The sequence below is a fragment of the Ursus maritimus genome, unplaced genomic scaffold (genome assembly GCF_017311325.1).
Source record: "Ursus maritimus isolate PB19 unplaced genomic scaffold, ASM1731132v1 scaffold_31, whole genome shotgun sequence".
Lineage (NCBI taxonomy): Eukaryota > Metazoa > Chordata > Mammalia > Carnivora > Ursidae > Ursus > Ursus maritimus.
The window spans coordinates 28268006-28287771 of NW_024425675.1; the positions used below are offsets into that span (position 1 = coordinate 28268006).

Below are 19766 nucleotides of genomic sequence, written 5' to 3' on the forward strand. Positions count from 1 at the left end.
TGTGAGAAATAAACACCCCATGGGGTAGCCACTGACTAATGGAGCACAGGGGCTGGTGGATAAAAACTCCTTCTTCAGTCCCTTCACAAGACAATTCTGCGATGTATCTTACATGGCTCTTCAGAAGGTTCCGGCAAAAACAAGCCTCAATTGCACACAGTGGTGACCAGCTTAAATACAGACACTTGGTATTAGCTTCCCCATTCCCAGGGACCACACCTTTTTCAAAAAGACTGTCAATGAGCTCACGTCTCAGGCTGATTTCTGGAAGGAACCCGGCTAGGACATTGAAACTAAGACTGGTCCTGGAGACTAGACACACAAAATGAGATTCTGGAACTAGGTCCCTCATTGGAAAAATGGTGATAAGGTTTATAGTTATTGATTGGTACGGATGGAGTGAAGCAATGGATCATACAGTGGTTGTGGCACATGAACAACATAGGGTGCAACTCTAATTGTAGAGGTTGTAGAGTTGGCTGGCTTCTGTTAATTGCTTTAAAAGCTTTGAAAAAGCAGCTGGTAACTTTCATAATGTTCTCAGAGTCATTATGGTGGGAAGAGCCAAGTGGGAGCCCCTGAAATTCTATCCCCTACACTGGAGTCAGAATAAATAGAAGCAGTATTACATACCAAATGAAAATGCAGAGATGGTCATCAAAATTACAGCAGGCAGGAGTGATAGTCTCCACCCCATATTCATTCAACTATCTGTAGGCCTCCTACAATGAGATGGACTGTGACGGCCAACAGCAGACTACTGTAAACTTAACTCAAGTGGGACATCATGGGACTAAAGCTATAAGAGCTGTCCAAAATGAACAGGGTCAAGCCCACCAAGTCACAAGTTTGGGCAGGTACAGTGGCAACCTATTATATGATGGAAACGGTCTATCTGGAATTAGGCCTGAGCAAGACCAAAGGGCATAAGTAAACTACATAAATAGATGTCCCCAACTGTCCCAGTACACCAATATCAGCCCTTCAATTCTTCATTTGGTGGTGGGAATGGGGGTGGTTCTTGGTAACCAACTGATAGAGGAGAAAACCTTGCCCTAGTTCCTGGGTAGATTAGCTTCATCTGTTGTTATGAGCACTAAAATGGACCCCCCCTACTGTGCTGCAGTGCCATTTAGGGATAATCCTGAAGGAGAGTGGTGCAGGGAAACAATCCCAGCAGGCAGAGCTGCAGGCAGTTGTCCAATTTATACAGAGGGAGAAAAGGCATGAAGTACGGGTTCCTGAGAAGCGGTGAATAGCTTGGCTAATGGCTCAGGGGCTTGGAAAGAGCAAGACAAAAAAAAGGCTGAGAGAAATTTTGGAAAAGAGGCATATAAATGGACCTATGGATTGTGCACAACGTGGGAGGATCTTTGTCTCCTGTGATCAAGAGTACAAAGGTACTAGTGCTTTGGAGGCACTAGGAAGAAACAATGATTTACCCTGTGCATATCAACAAGTCTCTCTCCTAAACCATCACAGCGCTTCTGGAAGGGGCCCTAACCACTGCCACTGATGAATGCCCCACTCGCCAGCAGCTGAGAAATGATGCTAAAATCCGGCCATAGAGTCCTGGTCGCTAGGCAGACTTGGTGGCTAGTTGATTACGTCACACCCTACTTCTACAGTGGGCAGTGATTCACCCCTGCTGCGACGGCCATCTCCACTGGATGCTGAATTTCCTTCTCTATCTTCAGGGCCCCTGCCAGCACCATCATCTAAGCGCTTGATGGTGCCTGCTCTACATGCATGAGACCCTACATTACACCGCCTCCGACTTCAGGACCCACTTTACAACAAAGGAGTTACAACAATGGAAAGACAGTCACTTGACTGACGGTTCTTCCACATTCCCCATTATCCAGAAGCAGACAGCTTAACAGAATGATGGCATTGTTTACTGAAGATTTAGCTATTGCAGCAGCTCAGGGTTAAAATTCTGCAGTGCTGGAACACTGTCCTTCAGAATGTGATACATGTGCTATGTCCTCAACAGCCATCATACTTGGGCCTAGGAATCAAGGGGTGGAAGGAGAATTGGTCCCTCTCATCATCACTCCCAGAAGTGGTGTTTCCCAGGTTCAACCTGGCTCTGTAGCCACCAAGACTCAAAACGGTAAACAAACTAGGGGTTCAGACCCCTCAAGGACAAAGGTGGAGCAAGCAACTTAGACCCACTGAAGTGCTGGCCAAGGGTGAAGGAAATCTATTCTAGTGGTAGAGGAGCAAGATGTTCATCAGTTATGGCTCTTTGTAGCAAAAGACACTGTGGCTTGTTCTTCCGTGTTGTAACTTGCAGAGATGGTAGCAGGCCTCTGTGATAGACAGGGTTTAAAGGAGTATATGAGCACATCTCTCCAGTACAGATGTACGGGGTCAAACAGCATCTGTATCCTCCTCCTCACATTCCCTACCCCTACCCTTTCATTAGTTGCACTACAAATCACCCTTTCTGCTCTAGGGCTTCTTGAATGTACAGCCTACAAATACAAGGGTGCATGTACCTTACAGGGAATCTGGACCAACAGGAGATGGGGCCAGCACAGGAAACTGCTACCCCTCTGCCTGTGAGAATGCTCTACAGGACTCCTCAGAGGCCCAGCTGCCAGGTCAAAAAGTCTCCCTGGAACTTACTTTTCTTCCTTTTCCCAGTCCCTTATTTTCTCAGATAAAATATCTATATACGAGCCTTGCCTCAGGTTCTACATTCTGGGGGAAACCCAGACTAAGACACCCATATTTCTTTTTCTTTTTTTTAAAAAAGATTTTATTTATTTGAGTGAGAGAGAGCAAGCGAGAGAACATGGGGGGGAGGGGCAGCAGGAGAAGGAGAAGTAGACTCCCTGCTGAGCATGGAGCCCAATGAGGGGCTCGATCCCAGGACCCCAAGATTATGACCTGAGCCGAAGTCAGATGCTTAACTGACAGCCACCCAGGTACCCCAAGACACCCATATTTCTAATTCGAGGAGGCATAAGCAAATGGCACCAGCACCAGGTCAGGGTGAGAGAAACCTAGTATGGGTGGTGCACGAGTAGGAGAATGTGTTTCAAGTATGGCTTCCCTGCAGGATTTACCCATTAAAGCCTGATCAAAGAATGAACCATTCATGCCCACTACAGCCATTTCCACTTCATCAGAAAAGGAATGAGAAATAAAGCTGCTGGTATGGGCTTGTAGTTTTCCTGTAAAGAGACTACTCTCTCCTCTCTCCAAGCTTTCCTTCCTTTAGGGACTTTCAAGAGGAGAGAGGGCCAATGTGGCACTGACGCCACATGAATTTCTGGTTCCTCTAGTACAAAGAATGGAGGTGAGATTGAGGGCATGGTCTTGCTGGGATGGCTGCATCCAGGTGGGCAAAGAACAGCATGTACTGGAAGGGCGCGTGGTATGCTATTTGCTAGAGGGCATCCAAAAGATGTGGTTAATCTTGCAACATACGATCAATACCTCGGGGAGTTTCACAGGAATGGATCCCTCATTAGCAGAATTTGATGGAGCCATTACTCATTCTCACTGATCCCACAGAGGATGAGATAGGACAGAAGTTACAAACCAAGATGAAAAGGATTGTAATCTCATCCAGTAAGGTAAAGAGGCTTGATCCTATTTCTCCTTTCTCCCTTGGAGGAGTCTGCGTCTCAAAAAGGTGGGAAGGAGATGCACGCAATAAACAGAATACATGTCTCCTCTACAAATTTCTAAGGTTGCAGACAGATATAATCTGCAGATAGAATGCCTCCACTAGAATGTAAGCTTCATGAGGGCAAAGACTATGTTTTGTTCTCTGAGTGTCTAGCACACAGAAGGAGCTCAATAATGTAAGAATGAATGAGTGAATGAATGAAGACCTAATATGCTGAGAAGTGGAGAAAAAGAGCTATGAATCAAATTTGAGATTAAAATTTTATCATTAAATACAGAAAACAGAGGCTTAGAATGGTTATATAATTTACACGAAGTCACACAGGTAGTAACACACAACTGGTTAAGTCCAAAAGTCTGCAACTTCTAAACAACCTTTACAGGCCCTAGCATAATTTCATTTGATTTATGGTTTATTTTATATTAGTTAACAGAGCAAACAGAAGGAAATGTTAAAAGAAATAGAAGTAATATCCCCGGAAGGTAATAGAGGAAAATACATTAATGAAAATAAAGACTATTATGGGAAAACAAAAAATTAGAGATCTTAGAAATAAAAAAAAATTGTCAAAATTTTACTTATTGCCAAAATAGAAATGTAAATAGTTAGGCTAACTAGCAAAATAGACACTAATGAGGAATGAGCAAGCTAGAAAATGACATTGAGGAATTCTCCCAGAGAAGAGCATACAAGATTAAAGAGATGGAAAGAATAAAAAAGAGTTAATAAACATATAAAATAATTCCAGATTTTCTGAAATCTTCCTGAGTTCTAGAAGCAACAACTAGACAGTAAGAGGATGAAAATAATCTAAAAATGAGAAAATTTCACAAGGCATTTACTTTACAATTAGAGGGTCCAAAAAATGCCAAACAGGATGAATAGAAAATTTAATGAGAATTCTCAAACTATAAAAATATTAAATAAGTGATCCCATCAAAAAACAAAAACAAGAGACTGAAAAAAAAACCCAAGCCCTGCAACATACATAATAAATCAGAGGCTAATAATATCCATGTAACATAAAGAACTCAAAATTATTTTTCCTTTTTTTCTCACATTTAAAAAATTGTGATGAAATACACATAAAATTTACCATTTTAACCATTCTTTAAAATGATTTTATTTACCTGAGAGAGGCAGAGAGTGGGCGGGAGAGGACAGGAGCGGGAGGAGGGTCAGAGGGAGAAGGAGAAACAGACTCCCTGCTGAGCAAGAAGCCCCAATGCAGGGCTCTATCCCAGGATCCCGGGATCATGACCTGAGCCGAAGGCAGATGTTTAACTGACTGAGCCATCCAGGTGCCCCCAATTTTAACCATTTTTAAGGGTATCATACATTAGGGAGGGCTCAGAAGCATTAACTGCAGTCACATTTTTGTGCAACCATCACCACCATCATCTCCTTTTGTCATCTTTCTTCCCAAACAAAAACTCTGTACACATTAAACTATAACTCCCCATTTCCTCTCTCCTCAGCCCCTGGTACCCACTATTCTATGTTCTATCTCTATGAATTTGACTATTCTAGGTACTTCATATAAACAAACTCATACAACATTTGTCCTTTTGTGTCTGGCTGATTTTGTTTGGCATAATGGTTTCAGGGTTCATCCATGTCGTAGCATGTATCGGAATTCAATTCTTTAAAGTTGAATATTCCATTGTATGTATATATCACATCTTGTTTATCCACGAGGAAGCTTCTTTCTATTTTTAGTTTGTTGGGTTTTTTAAATTTTTTTTTAAAGATTTTATTTATTTATTCAACAGAGATAGAGACAGCCAGCGAGAGAGAGAACACAAGCAGGGGGAGTGGGAGAGGAAGAAGCAGGCTCATAGCAGAGAAGCCCGACGTGGGGCTCGATCCTGGAATGCTGGGATCACGCCCTGAGCTGAAGGCAGACGCTCAACCGCTGTGCCACCCAGGCGCCCCATGTTGGGTTTTTTTTAAATCATAAAAAGGGTGTTGAATTTTGTCTAATGCTTTTTCTGCATCAATTGAAATGATCATGAGGTGTTTCCTCCTTGATTCTGTTAATGTGGAGTTATTACATTGACTGGTTTTCATTAGTTGAACCATCCTTGCATGCCAGGAATCAATCTCACTTGGTCTTAGTGTATAATCCTATTAATATGCTGAATCCACTTTGCTGGTATCTTTTTGAAGATTTCTACACCAATACTTATAAGGGATATTGGTCTATAGTTTTCTTGTAGTGTCTTTGGCTTTGGTATCAGGGTATTGCTAGCCTCAGAGTGAGTTAAGAATTGTTCCTTCCTCTTCAATGTTTTGCAAGAATTTGAGAAGGACCGGTATTAATTCTCCTTTAAATGTTTGGTAGATTTCACCAATGAAGCCATCTGGTCCATGGCTTTTCTTTCTTGGAAGGTGTTTGATTACTCATTCAATCTCTTTAATAGTTATAGGTCTATTCAGATTGTCTCTATGATTCAGTCTTGGTAGGTTTCTAGAAATCTGTCCTCCTCATCTAGGTTATACAATCTGTTAGTGTAAAATTGTTCATAGTTCTCTCTCATAATCCTTTTTATTTCTGTAAATCGGTAGTAATGTCTCCACTTTCATTTCTGACTTCAGTAATCTGAGTCTTCTTTTTTTTTTCCTTGGTCAATTTACCTAAAGATTTGCTGGTTTTATCTTTTCAAAGAACCATACTTTAGTTTCATTGATTTTTTTCTATTGTTCTATTCCCTTTTTAATTAAAACCCACTCTAATCTTTATAATTTCCTTCCTTCTGCTAGCTTTGAATGTAGCTTGTTCGTCTTTTTCTAGTTCCTTAAAGTGTGAAGTTAGGTTGCTGATTTGAGATATTTCTTTCTTTCTCTCCTTTTTTCTCTTTCTTTCTTTCTTTTTTTTTTTTTGAGGGAGAGAGAGAGTGAGCACATAAGCATGAGTTCGGGGGAGAGGGAGAGAGAAAGTCTTAAGCAGCTCCAAGCCCAGCACAGAGTCAGATGCTGGGCTTGATCTCACAACCCTGAGATCACAACCTGAGCTGAAATCTATAGTTGGGTGCAACCAACTGAGCCACCCAGGTGCCCCAAGATCATTCTCTTTTTTAAAATGTAAGAGTTTATAGCTATAAATTTTCCTCTTAGTTTTTTGCTGCATCTCACTAGTTTGGTATGTTATGTTTTCATTTTCATTTGTCTCAAGGTATTTTCCAATTTTCTTTGTGATTTCTTCTTTGACCCACTGGTTGTTCAATATCGTGTTATTTAATTTCTATGGAGTTGTGAATTTTCCAGTTTTCCTTCTGTTCTTTCTAGTTTCATTCCATTGTGACTTCAAAAATACTTTGTATAATTTCAATCTTTTAAAATTGATTAAGGCTTTATATGGTCTATTATGGAGAATGTTCAATGTGCACTTGAGAAAAATGTATATTCTGCTTTTATTGGATAGAGTTTTCTATAGATGTCTGTTAGGTCCAATTGGTTTATGGTGGTGTTCAATCCACTATTCCCTTAATAATTTTCTGTCTGGTTGTCTTTCACAATTGACAAAAATTTAAAAGATTAAAAAAATCCAGGGTTGAGAAGAATGTAGAGATATGTTATCATAAACTGATGGAGAAGTATAAATTTGTCAAACTACTGGAAGGCAAGTGAACAATATTATCAAAACTGAAACTTGCAACCCAGCATTTCCACTTCTTGATATCTATATTAGAGACATTACAGTGGTTCCTCTGTACAGAAGGGGAAGACACACTGCAGCATTATTTTTAATGTGAAAAAATGGAAAATATATTAAAGGGCCATTCTTCAAGGACTGGTTAAGTAGATTACGGTACTTTATACTATGGAATATGATATGACAACCAAAAAAAATGAGGTAGCCTTACATGGTATTGATAAGAGATAAAGAGAAAAAAAGCAAGCTGTAGGACATGTACGGTATGATCATATATAGGTCACCATTACACACATTGTGTGAAAGTACATAAATAAACAGAAAGGAACCTGGAACACATCAAATAGTAACTAGTTACTTCAGAGGATGAAGGCGATACAAGGAAACTTAAGAAGTTTAATTTTGAACAAAGACAATGCATTCTTGTATTACTTTAATAATTAAAAAGCAGACACAAGCATTTACATGCACATAGCAGCCGAGGAATGATTCACAGCAGTCTAGGAATGATTAACCCTAAGGATAAGTAGCTCTGGATACTTCAATAGCTTCTCAGAGCATTATCACGGGTAATTGTTTTATGTTTAACTTTTATGTTTTTGGCTAAGAACCATCTTCTTACATCTATCCTCTGTTCCTCTTAACTTTCATCACCTGTACTAGCAGATGGCTTTATTTTTTGGACCAATGTCACAGAGAAAAAATGTTTTATTTTATTATCTTACAGGGCAACCAGCAGAGATCATAAGTTACATGAAAATGCAAGGTGGGGGGCAGTAAGCTAGCTTTATTCATAAATTAAGCCACTAGGGGCGCCTCGGTGGCACAGTGGGTTAAGTCTCCGACTCTTGGTTTCTGCTCAGGTCATGATCTCAGGGTTGTAAGATCGGTCCCTGTGCCAAGTTCCTCCCTGAGGCAGGCTCCATACTCAGTGCAGAGTCTGCTTAAAGACTCTCTCCCTCTCCCTCAGCCCCTCCTCCCCGCTCTCTCTCAAATAAATAAATCTTGAAAAAAAAATACTAAGTTAAGCCATTAGCTTTGGCATGCCACCTAGCTTCAAATTATTCAAATCTGTGCCTCAGAAAAATTACCAATTACCTGTCATGGTCTAAGAGGTGGGTTTGTCAAAAGTGAGATTTTATTAATCCAGGAACTGACAAAAGACTATTCGTAATCTTAAACAATCACAAATGTTTTTAAAATCATTTATTAGGAAGATCACAACCTGAGCTGAAATCTATAAATATACATAACTCATTATATTTAATCTAAGATTTACATAGTACACCAATACTCAAAGTATAACCCTTCACTATACTATTTAACTTATAAGAAAATGAAATCCCTAAATCTGAACATTCTGAAAAAGGACGAACCATTTATATATATAAACATTTCTTTTGAAGTGTTCTGGTTTGTGTTTTGATCACCGACTAACAGTTAAAGAACTTTGGTCATGAAAATATGACTCAGTCTTACTCATCCCAGTATTATTTTACATTAACAAAGTAAAAAGTCACTTTGGACTCTTTACTATCAGAAGAAAAGGGCAAGGTTATGGTTGCTAACAAACAGAGCTGAGAAACACCTTTGGAAAACAAATACTGTATTCCTTTTAAAATGAATAATTTTATACATAATATAGTAGTAAACCAACCTGATACAAGTGCTAAAATTTTACTTAGAGACAAATTTGATAAGCAACCACAACTTCACAACAAAATAGCCAATGATCCCCTTCAGGACAAATCCTTAACATCGGTATTAAATTCCTAACGTAAGATAGCCAAAATCAAAATATATAACACAATGCTCATGTTGTATGTTTACTTAAGTCCAAAGTCTTATTTGATTCATATGACCTATATTACTTTATCTGTTCATTCATTAAATATTTACTGAGCACCTATTATGTGTCAGGCCATGTGGCTAGGTGACTGAAGTACAGAGGTAAATAAAGTAATGGCTTCTAGCAACAGGCCTCAAAAGACCATACAAACTGATTATATTTAGCATATTACATAATAACTGTTATATTTAGATGAAAGGCCATGCAAAACACAGGGCTGGGAAAGTTGGCAGTGTATCCGTTTCAGGGTATGTTTTTGAGGTAGAGGGACAACTTTAAGAATGTCACATTCTAACTTAGTGGTTAAGTTCTGACTATACCTAAGAATCGCCAGGACAGCTTATACAACAAAAACAAAACCCAGATGTTCCTAGGTCCCAATGGCACCCATCCTCATTCCCCCATCTCCTCACATTCATATAGTATGGGATAGGGCTTCGCAGCGATTTCCTCCCCTAAAAACTCCACGGTTAACTCTGACCTACAGCCAGAGTTGAGTAATTATTTTCAAGGTATAAATATAGCTTAATGCTACTGTGATCATCAGAACTTCATTGCTGACTTCTTTCCTCCTCATGAAATCCTTATTTGCTCCTTCTATTCAATTTTCCCTACCTAGAGGGCTTATGGGAGGGGTAACCAGGCTAGGTTCGTAGGGGTGGGATAGAGGGAGAGGGGTAAGACTCTGGGAAGGGTTCCGGGATATAATGCCTGAGTGGGGATAGGCAGGCAATCTTCAGGCAAAGAAAAGGAATAAAGATGTACAAGGGAAAGGAAACAGGGAATATGATAAAAGAGATATTTTGGAGAGATGGGAGTAGGGAGCTCATCATAGTGGGGATTACATGTTAAGTAACATTTGGGTTTTATCTTGAAAGCAATGAATAGCTACTGAAAGAATTTCAGCAAGGTACTGGAAAGACCGAGGAGGAGCGACTGGGTGGCTCAGTTGGTTAAGTGTCTGGACTCTTGACTTTGGCGCAGGTCATGATCTCAGGGTCATGAGATTGAGCCCATGTTGGGCTTCACCCTGGGCATGGAGTCTGCTTGAGTCTCTCTCCCTCTTTCTGCTCCTCCCCCACTTGCATGCACGGGCGCGTGCCCCCCCTTAAAAAAAAAAAGACCAAAGAAAATCAATATGGCATCATAAAGAGGCTACAGGCAGGGAGACAGTTACAAGGCTATACCTCTTGAAGCAATTAGATAAAGGGATGTGAAAATCAGGACTGTGATCTGGCTTAAAGATTCAGATTAGGGAGTCATCAGTTACAGACAGCTGAATCTGTCTGTAAAGAAAGATCATTAAGTAAGAAGAAAAAACTGATGAAGATTAAACCTTAGGAATGCCCTTTTCATTTCCACAGTCATCACTCCCATTCTAGGCCTCCAGACTCTGTACCGGGTCCTCACTAACCAGTACTTTCTATTGAGATGGAAGGACTATAACTGCAGAAAATCAGTTCAAGAATCCAGAATCTCCTCTCTGTTGATTTTCATAGGTCAATAAATGCTTCAGCCAATCATTTTCAGCCTTCAAACTGAGTGGCCAATTAACCTGTGTACTACTTCATTTCTTAGTTCTTCCTCATATATTTGACTCTTTCCAAAGAATTTATCATTCCTTACACAAACACAACTCATTTTAATTCTTGGCATTTGTAGACACCCCTTCTCTATCTGGGGTTGGTTTTCCCAGTTCGTGTTCACTTTCATAAAAAGCCAACTTCAAATCAAAACCTCCCCAAATCTTTTTCTCCCTCCCATTCCTCTTTTTTTTTAATAATAATTTTTTACTTTATTATGTTAGTCACCGAACAGCACATCCCTAGTTCTTGATGTAAAGTTCCATGATTCACTACTTGCGTGTAACACCCAGTGCACCATGCAATACGTGCCCTCCTTAATACCCATCACCGGCCTATCCCATTCCCCCACCCCCCTCCCCTCTGAAGCCCTCAGTTTGTTTCTCAGAGTCCATAGTCCTCATGGTTCATTCCCCCTTCTATTTACCTCCCCTTTCTTCTTCCCTTTCTTCTCCTACCGATCTTCCTACTTCTTATGTTCCATAAATGAGTGAAACCATATAATTGTCTTTCTCTGCTTTACTTATTTCGCTTAAGATTATCTCCTCCAGTCCCGTCCATGTTGCTGAAAATGTTGTGAAATCGTTCTTTTTGATAGCTGAGTAATATTCCACTGTATATATGGACCACATCTTCTTAATCCAGTCATCTGTTGAAGGAATATCTCGGCTCCTTCCACAATTTAGCTATTGTGAACAATGCTGCTATGAACATTGGGGTACATATGGCCCTTCTCTTCACTACGTCTGTATCTTTGGGGTAAATACCCAGTAGTGTATTGCTGGATCATAGGGTAGCTCAATTTTTAACTTTTTAAGGGAACTCCACACTGTTTTCCAAAGTGGCTGTACCAACTTGCATTCCCACCAACAGTGCAACCTCTTTGACATCGGCCACGGCAACTTTTTTCATGACACATCTCCAAAGGCAAGAGAAACAAAAGAAAATATGAACTTGTGGGACTTCATCAAGATAAAAAGCTTCTGCACAGCCAAGGAAACAGTCAAAAAAAACTGAGAGGCAGCCCACGGAATGGGAGAAGATATTTGCAAATGACACTACAGATAAAAGATTAGTATCCAAGATCTGCAAAGCACTTCTCCAACTCAATACACGGGAAACAAATAATCAAATCAAAAAAATGGGCAGAAGATATGAACAGACACTTTTCCAATGAAGACATACAAATGGCTAACAGACACATGAAAAAATGTTCAAAATCATTAGCCATCAGGGAAATTAAAATCAAAACCACATTGAGATACACCTTATGCCAGTTAGAATGGCAAAAATTGACAAGGCAGGAAACAACAAATGTTGGAGAGGATGTGGAGAAAGGAGATCCTATTCCTCTTTCTAACACTATCATACTTCTGTAATCTACACAGGCATGATTTTTGTCAGCGGTTCTTGTTTCCTGTTTGGATATAGTTTTATCTCTAAGGTTAAGTATAGGACCTGGAACATTGTGGGTGCTCCATAAAATGTTTGTGGAAGCAAAAAAAAAAAAAAAAAAAAAAAGGAATAAAAGAATTTAGACCAGACCCTAATGAAGTTTTGAGTATACAAAGATGATATTCAGTAAATTATTATTTCAAATTCATTCTTTTCATAGTTGTACATGATTCCTTAGGTTTGGAAGAAACGGAGACTATATCATGGCAGGTAGGTAGGTCTGCTTAATGTAACTAAACTTTTAAAAGGATTTCTTTCTTGCATATAACTCCACAGTCTGAAGAACATAGTGGTAGTATATGCAAATGTATGACCATTGCCCCAAACTTAATAAATTTTGAAGGACAATAAAAAGCTTATCTTTTGGCTAGTTGATGAGTATTAGTATCAGTGCATAATATATAATCCATTCTAAAAATTATAGCAATTCAACTAATTCCAGTAAATTCAATGTCAAGGGGCACCCAGGTGGCTCAGTCGTTAAGCGCCTGCCTTCGGCTCGGGTCATGGTCCCAGGGTCCTGGGATCGAGCCCTGCGTCGGGCTCCCTGCTCAGCGGGAAGCCTGCTTCTCCCTCTCCCACTCCCCTTGCTTGTGTTCCCTCTCTTGCTGTCTCTCCCTCTGTCAAATAAATAAAATCTTAAAAAAAAAAAATTCAATGTCAATAACATCTGCTAAAATTATATTGGGTTCAGAGGAAAGCTAAATTTGCCTTTCACCGTTGGGGATAAAATATAGGAGTCATAATTCTGGGACTAAGGTGATGGCAGGGACATAGTTTTGCAGTTTTTCCAAATCCTTCCATAAAAACGCATAGAACAAGGACAGCAAAACCAAAACCTCAAGGTCAATATGTATAGCACCATGTAACAAGGTACACAACCCCATGAACCCAAAAATACAAGTTAACGTGGATAAACTACCAACAACTAACTGTAAGACTTATATAGCATCAGAAGAGAAAGCAGAGAAAAACAAAACATCTGCCAGACCTGGTAGAGAAGAATCCCGAAACTATCGACAGCTCCTTGCTGCAGCTGCAGAGCGAGGCGGGTCATTGTAAGCACGGCAACTGAAACGGGGAAGGGTTTTATCTACTCAAGGGTGGCAGTAAGGGGTTCATGGCTGGAACACATGAGCTTAGGAACTTTCGAAGCTCCCTTCCAGGACAAAGCCCTACACTGTGGTGCAAGTTCGGGGAACAGATTCAAGTCAAGTGGAATAGAGGTGACAGATACACAGGAAAAGAGAAAGTTTCGATAAAAGTTGAGGTGGACAACAGGTTCTGGAGAACTCAAAGTGTACCTACATTTATCATCTGCTAAAGACAACAGAAGAGGAAGTTTAGAGTCATGAAGCTAAAAAAGCTCTGACTCGCTCCTCCTTCCTAAAGTCATTTTCATGCGGTAATGACCAATAGAAAAGAATCACAGTCAAATCCCTTATGAAGTTTTCATAAGGAAAAAAGGTAAAAGGGAAAAAAAATATCCCTACAAAAAAATAAAAGCATGGTAGGAAAACATGCTCACAAAAAAACTGTAATATTCCAAGACTAGCTACAAAGAACATAAATCAGAATTAGAAAGGTGGTAAAATTAAGGGAAGAGTTAGCAATAAAAGAAAATATCCAAAACTTGAAATCAGATGTAAAGGGTGCCTGCATGTCCTCTCAGTGGATGATCTCATCCTCTAGGGCCGTGCATCTTGTCTGATTCACCGTTTGTTACTGAGCAGGTTTTGTGACTGTTGGGGCAGATGTTAACTGTAGAAAACTGAGAGCAGCGCAAATACATTTTGTAGGCAGAGATGTAGAAGAGGATATTAATCTGTTTTGCATCAAATTTAGCAATCTTTTTTTCCAGCATTCTTTTTTTTGAAAGATTTTATTTATTTAGTTGAGAGAGAGCATGAGCAGGGGGAGGGGCAGAAGGAGAGGGACAAGCAGACTCCCCACTGAGCACGGAGCCCCACATGGGGCTCAATCCCAGGATCCTGAGATCATGACTCAAGCCAACTGAAGTCAGATGCCTAACTGACTGAGCCACCCAGGCGCCCTTCCACCATTCTTTCTTCCAGTAATTAGAATCCTTCAGTGTTTCCTATAGTTCTTTGTTAGCTTTACCATTCTGTTGGCTCATTCATTAATATGTTAGTTGAATCTTTGACAGGCCTTCACTCTTTAAAGTTAAAAAAAAAAAAGGGAGCTAGAGCAACATAACAAAACAGAAAACTCAATTGACAACAAAATGAAGAGAAAATGTTTCCCCCAAAACCTTTTGTCTGTAAGATAGTGACACACAGGACCACTATGAGACCACATGGCATCAAAGGCAAGGCAACTGGGCTCCTTTGATGGCGCCTGAGAACAGGGAGCCCCTCACTAGCATGCTAGTCTGAGGACAGTAGTCTAACGTGGGAAGGACCCCATGATCAAATTCTTGAGCTGAGGGCAAGGACCCTGCCATGCAAGGAGGTTAGCAGTCTGGGCCATTTAAACTCTTGAAGCTAACACTACTCTAAGAGTAGGATCTAAATTGAGTGGAACAGGGCAACAGAAGCAAAGACAAGAAAAAACTCAGATAAAAATGAGGGAGGAAAAAAGAAAGATCTCAGAAAGCCCGAGGCTGTAAAAAGAAAAAAAAAAAAGTGGTTAAAAACCACTTTGTGAAGACAACAGAAGAGGGAGCTCTGGAGCTATGAAGGTGAAGACAGGCGACCGTGGCTCACTCCTCTCACCTTTAAGACAGGAAAATTCACTGCACTTAAAAAATGAGCAACAGAAAAGACTCATGAATCCCCTTAAAAACTATTGTAAGAACACAGAAAATGTGAAGTAGAATAATGTCTCTATAGCATAAAATAAGAAAATTATAGAAGCTATGAAAGAACGTAAAACTCTGAAATTACGTGGGTAGAGAAAGGAAGATTTGCAATGAGGTGATAGAACTAAGAAAACAATTAAAAATAGAAGAAAAATTATTTCAGAATAAAAAAAAAATCTGTCCACTGCATTAAGAGAAAAAAGAAGATAAAAGGGAAGACAAGTTTAAAGACAAGCCTGGGTGGCTCAGTGGTTTAAGCATCTGACTCTTTTTTTTGTTTTTAAAGATTTTATTTATTTATGTGACAGAGAGACAGCCAGCGAGAGAGGGAACACGGCATGGGAGTGGGAGAGGAAGAAGCAGGCTCCCAGCGGAGGAGCCCGATGTGGGACTCGATCCCGGAACGCCGGGATCACGCCCTGAGCCGAAGGCAGACGCTTAGTGACTGCGCTACCCAGGCGCCCCCTAAGCATCTGACTCTTGATCTCAACTCAGGTCTTGATATCAGGGTCGTGAGGTCAAGCCCTACATTGGGTCCACGCTGGGCATGGAGCCTACTAAAAATAATAATAAAATAATTTCAAAAAGATACAAAGAGAAAATATTTTGAGAGAAAGTGATAAATATAAAAGATAAAAAATCCAATCTAAGTAAAGGTCAGGGAAGGGACAGAAAACAATGGAATAGAAAAAAATGACAAAAACTATGAGAACAAGTCATCTGAATTTACTCTAGAGCAGGGGTTGGCAAACTCTCCGTAAAAAGGCCAAATAGTAAATATTTCAGTCTCCGTAGGTCAGATGGTCCCTGTCACTGCTACTCAACCTCTGCCACCGTAGTGTTTTGAAAAGCAGCCAATAACAATATATGTAAGTCAACGAGAGGTCAGACATGGTTTGTGGGCTACAGTTTGCTAACCCCTTTGCTAGAAAATGAGTTTCAGAAAAACAAAGACCTAGAACTGGTGCTCAGCATTCAATACACACTTACCTGTAGAACTAAAGCCTAAAAATGGTTTACCAGGGTGCACAGCACAATGTGCAATGGCTATATTCTTGTAGATAGGGTAAAACTATGTTCAAGAAATGGAAAATGGTGAATGTACATGAAAAGTAAAATAAGCACTTAATACTTTAAATGTATTAATTTAGAATAAAGAGATATTACTTTAGTTTATTAACAGGAGAAGGAGAGAAGGGAGCAGAGGTATTAGTTGATTATAATAATGCTCATAGGAATGAACCTATTTCCAATAGTTAAAAAGAGGAAACTGAAGGCAAAAATATCCAAGAGAACACAAAACATGAATCTTCCTAAATATGGAAAGACATACCAAAGCAAAAATACACAGGCAAAACAAATAAGGAGAATAAAATAGAGCATATAATGAAAGACAGCATGCTACTGCTTAGCCAAGAGAATGGGACATACAAATATACATGCAATTGCTTCTATTTTTAAAAAGTGAAAGAATAAACCATAAAATTTAAAAAAGGGAAAAAAGGAATTTGTACAGAAGTAGAAGATCCAGGAATAGAAACAAGAATCCTGTGGAACTGACTTTGAAATTCCATATAATTTTGTTATGTGATTATAAGAAAAATTAAGTTTAAAAAGCAGTTCTTAAAAACTGAAAATAAAAAAGAACAAGTGAGTTGTTGCCATAATTACACATAGAAAAGTACTAGTTCAGGGGCACCTGGGTAGTGCAGTTAGTTAAGCATCCAACTCTTGGTTTTGGCTCAGGTCGTGAACTCAGTGTCCTGGGACTGAGCCCCACATTGGGCTCCACACTCAGTGGGGAGTCTGCTTGAGGATTCTCTCTCTCTCTCCCTGCTCACTTTCTCCCTCTCTCTCTTAGAAAAAAAAAAGTACTAGTTCAATAATTTAAAAACATAGTAAGTTGTACATACTATAACTTATATGTAAAAACAAAAAATCTGAAAAATAAAACATGCAATGTTTTCAGTAATTGTCTCATTTATAGTATGCAGTAGCGATTTGCGGTAATGTAGACTGTTGTCTTTGAACTGTGAGTAAATCAAGTGAGTAATTATGTCAGCATCCCCAGGACCCAGATTTTTGGTGTGGCTGAGAGATCTAGATAGTAAGATTAATGTAACTGAGTAAAAAACACTGTAGTCTCGAATCAGTACAAACTCAAAATCTATTGTATCTGAAAAAGTGATTTACATTTCCTAGCTTTGTCCATTAAAAAGGCACAGAAACAAGAATCAAAACGCAGCCAAGGAGTGTTCATAATGCCCAGGTTTAAGCCTCTACCATTTCCTAAGGAAACCAGGGTTTTTAAGAAATGACTGTTTCCAGGTATGGAGCAGAAACAACAACAAAATGCACAAGTGGGCCTGGAAGAACTTGTTATCCTGGAAGAAAGGGAGGCCGTTTAGCCTGCAGGTATAAAGTGAGGGTGATGTCAAAGGATACAGGAAGTCAATACACTGCATTCCTTAAATTTACATTATGTTAAATGTCAATTATATCTGAAAAGGGGGGGTGGAAATAAGTACATTGGAGCTACCCTGAAGCCAAAGATAGGGTAATTTGAGCATTCTAAGAGTAATAACTGAAATGGATCAAAACACTACAAATGTGCTAATATCTTTACGCTCATAATCACCTTAAGAAGAAAATATCATTAATTACTTTTAGAGAATTTTAATGAACAAAACTAATCACTTGAAATTGATACAAGGAATCAAGCACTTGTCCTACCTTTAGTATAAGTACCTCGTAGCAACCAAATGCTGAGTGGAGTTTTCGCTCTTTTTTTTTTTTAAAGATTTTATTTATTTGAAAGAGAGCATGAACGAGCGGGGGTGGGGGGTGGGGGAAGGAAGAGAGAGAAGCAGGCTCCCCACTGAGCAGGGAGCCTAACATGGAGCTCTATGTGGGGCTCAATCCCAGCACCCTGGGATCATGACCCAAGCCAAAGGCAGATGCTTAACCAACTGTGTCACCCAGGCGTCCCAAGGCGAGTTTTCTTTTTACGGAAGTATTCTAGTTAATAAAGATAACTGATAAAGGTACAATGTTACCACTCTGCAGCCCTTAATGAGTAAATAAATCTAGGCAATGATAATTAGTTTTGACAACATCACAAAAAGACACGATGTACCTTCCAAGGGAAGTACAGAGCCCAAAACAATCGCTAGATCTATCAGTTTATTAGGAATAAAGGGAAGAGAGGAACATAAGAAAGGATACCATGGAGATGCAATCATGAATATGCTATGAAGGGCTCTTCATACGCTTTCATCTTTAACAATAAAAAATTCTTAAAAAAAAAAAAAAAGCTAGAGTGGGAACCTACAGATTAAAGACACTGAAGAGACATAATCACAATGTATGGACCTCATACGAATTTCAATTCAAACAGACAAAATGAACAAAATCAAAACAAAAAAGGTGTAAGACAAATCAAGGGAAGTGTGAACACTCAATCTGATGATACAGATAAAATGAAACAACGTAAAGGATTTTCTTCAAATAATCCAGGGGAGAGGAGAGAAGTAGATAGATAAAATGAGAATCACCTGATCCCATGATGGGAACTGCTGAAGTTGGGATAAACAAAAGAAGGATTATCTTTAAGTAGATTTGACCATGGATTCTATTGTGACAAACTATAAATACTGTCTATTTCTGTACGTACTCTGATTTGAAGCATACTTAAAAATAGGGTTGCCATTTCACCCTTTTTTTCTTTCTTTGAATACAGAATTTTTAAATGTAACTAAAACTGTTTTGTAAAAAGCCTACCACTTAAAACAGAGTTCTTCCATAAACATATTGTGTATGTACACATGCCAACCCCCCCAAATCTGGTTTGCTGGATTTGGCAAAATGTTGATGGGCAGACCTATAAAAATTTGTCATCATCACACATGATGCAAACATTTTTAAATTTCACTTAAAAAATATATAACTTTTATGTAACAATCTTTAAAAAGGTTCCTTAAAATCAAGATGGTTCTGTAAAGTTTGCCAACAGACAAAAATGGACTAAGTGATTCCACAGATACTAGGTTTTGGGACTTAACTACAATTTTAAATAAAAGGATACACAATTATTTTTTAAGTGTGAACTGGATTTTAGTTTGTCATATGTCACACATTGGAAACACACGGCCACGTCTGACCTGCAGACGAGCTGTTTGGTTTGCATGGTCCAACATATAAAGATTGGGAGATTTCACAAAAAAAAATCCAGATTTTGACAGTCCTACAAGCCGCCAAGGGCTGGAGCACAGTAGCCACTGCCTCTTGCAGGAGGGCACGTGTCTCTTACCCACCCCAGTCCCTCCCTTCCTTCCTCCTTGCATACATCGTAGGCATTTGAGTGTGAGATCACTAGCTAAAGCCTAACATTGTTCTTAGGGAGGCTTTTACCTCATTCTTAACAAAGAAGTACAATAGAAAAAAGAAGAAATCTGTAAGAGCCCATATTATTCAGTTTTGCACTTACAATTTTTTAAAAAATTAGCATTCATTATCCTTATAGCACACACAAATATGCTATCTGCATATTTTTAAATGCTTTTCTTTGACAGAGCAGGAAGGCTTACCTTTAGATCAAGGCTGTTAAGGCTTACGACATCATCATCTTTCGCTCTCCGCTTTCTTTTCTATATGAAAAAAAGATTTCATTCTTATATAGAAGGAATGCATGTTACTTCATTAAACAAAGACTCCATAAAACCAGAAAAATCACTTTAAAAAAGTGAAGCTGTACTCAT

The 19766-nt window shown here is 39.2% G+C and overlaps 1 protein-coding gene across 1 annotated transcript in view; it reads right to left on the reverse strand.

Moving 5' to 3' along the window:
• NET1 (neuroepithelial cell transforming 1) overlaps nt 1-19766 on the reverse strand; it is a 61471-nt gene that overhangs the window by 17808 nt on the left and 23897 nt on the right. The window contains exon 3 of the mRNA XM_040645464.1: nt 19596-19655. Within this exon, the coding sequence (XP_040501398.1) occupies nt 19596-19655 (60 nt within the window). The remainder of the gene's footprint in view (nt 1-19595; nt 19656-19766) is intronic.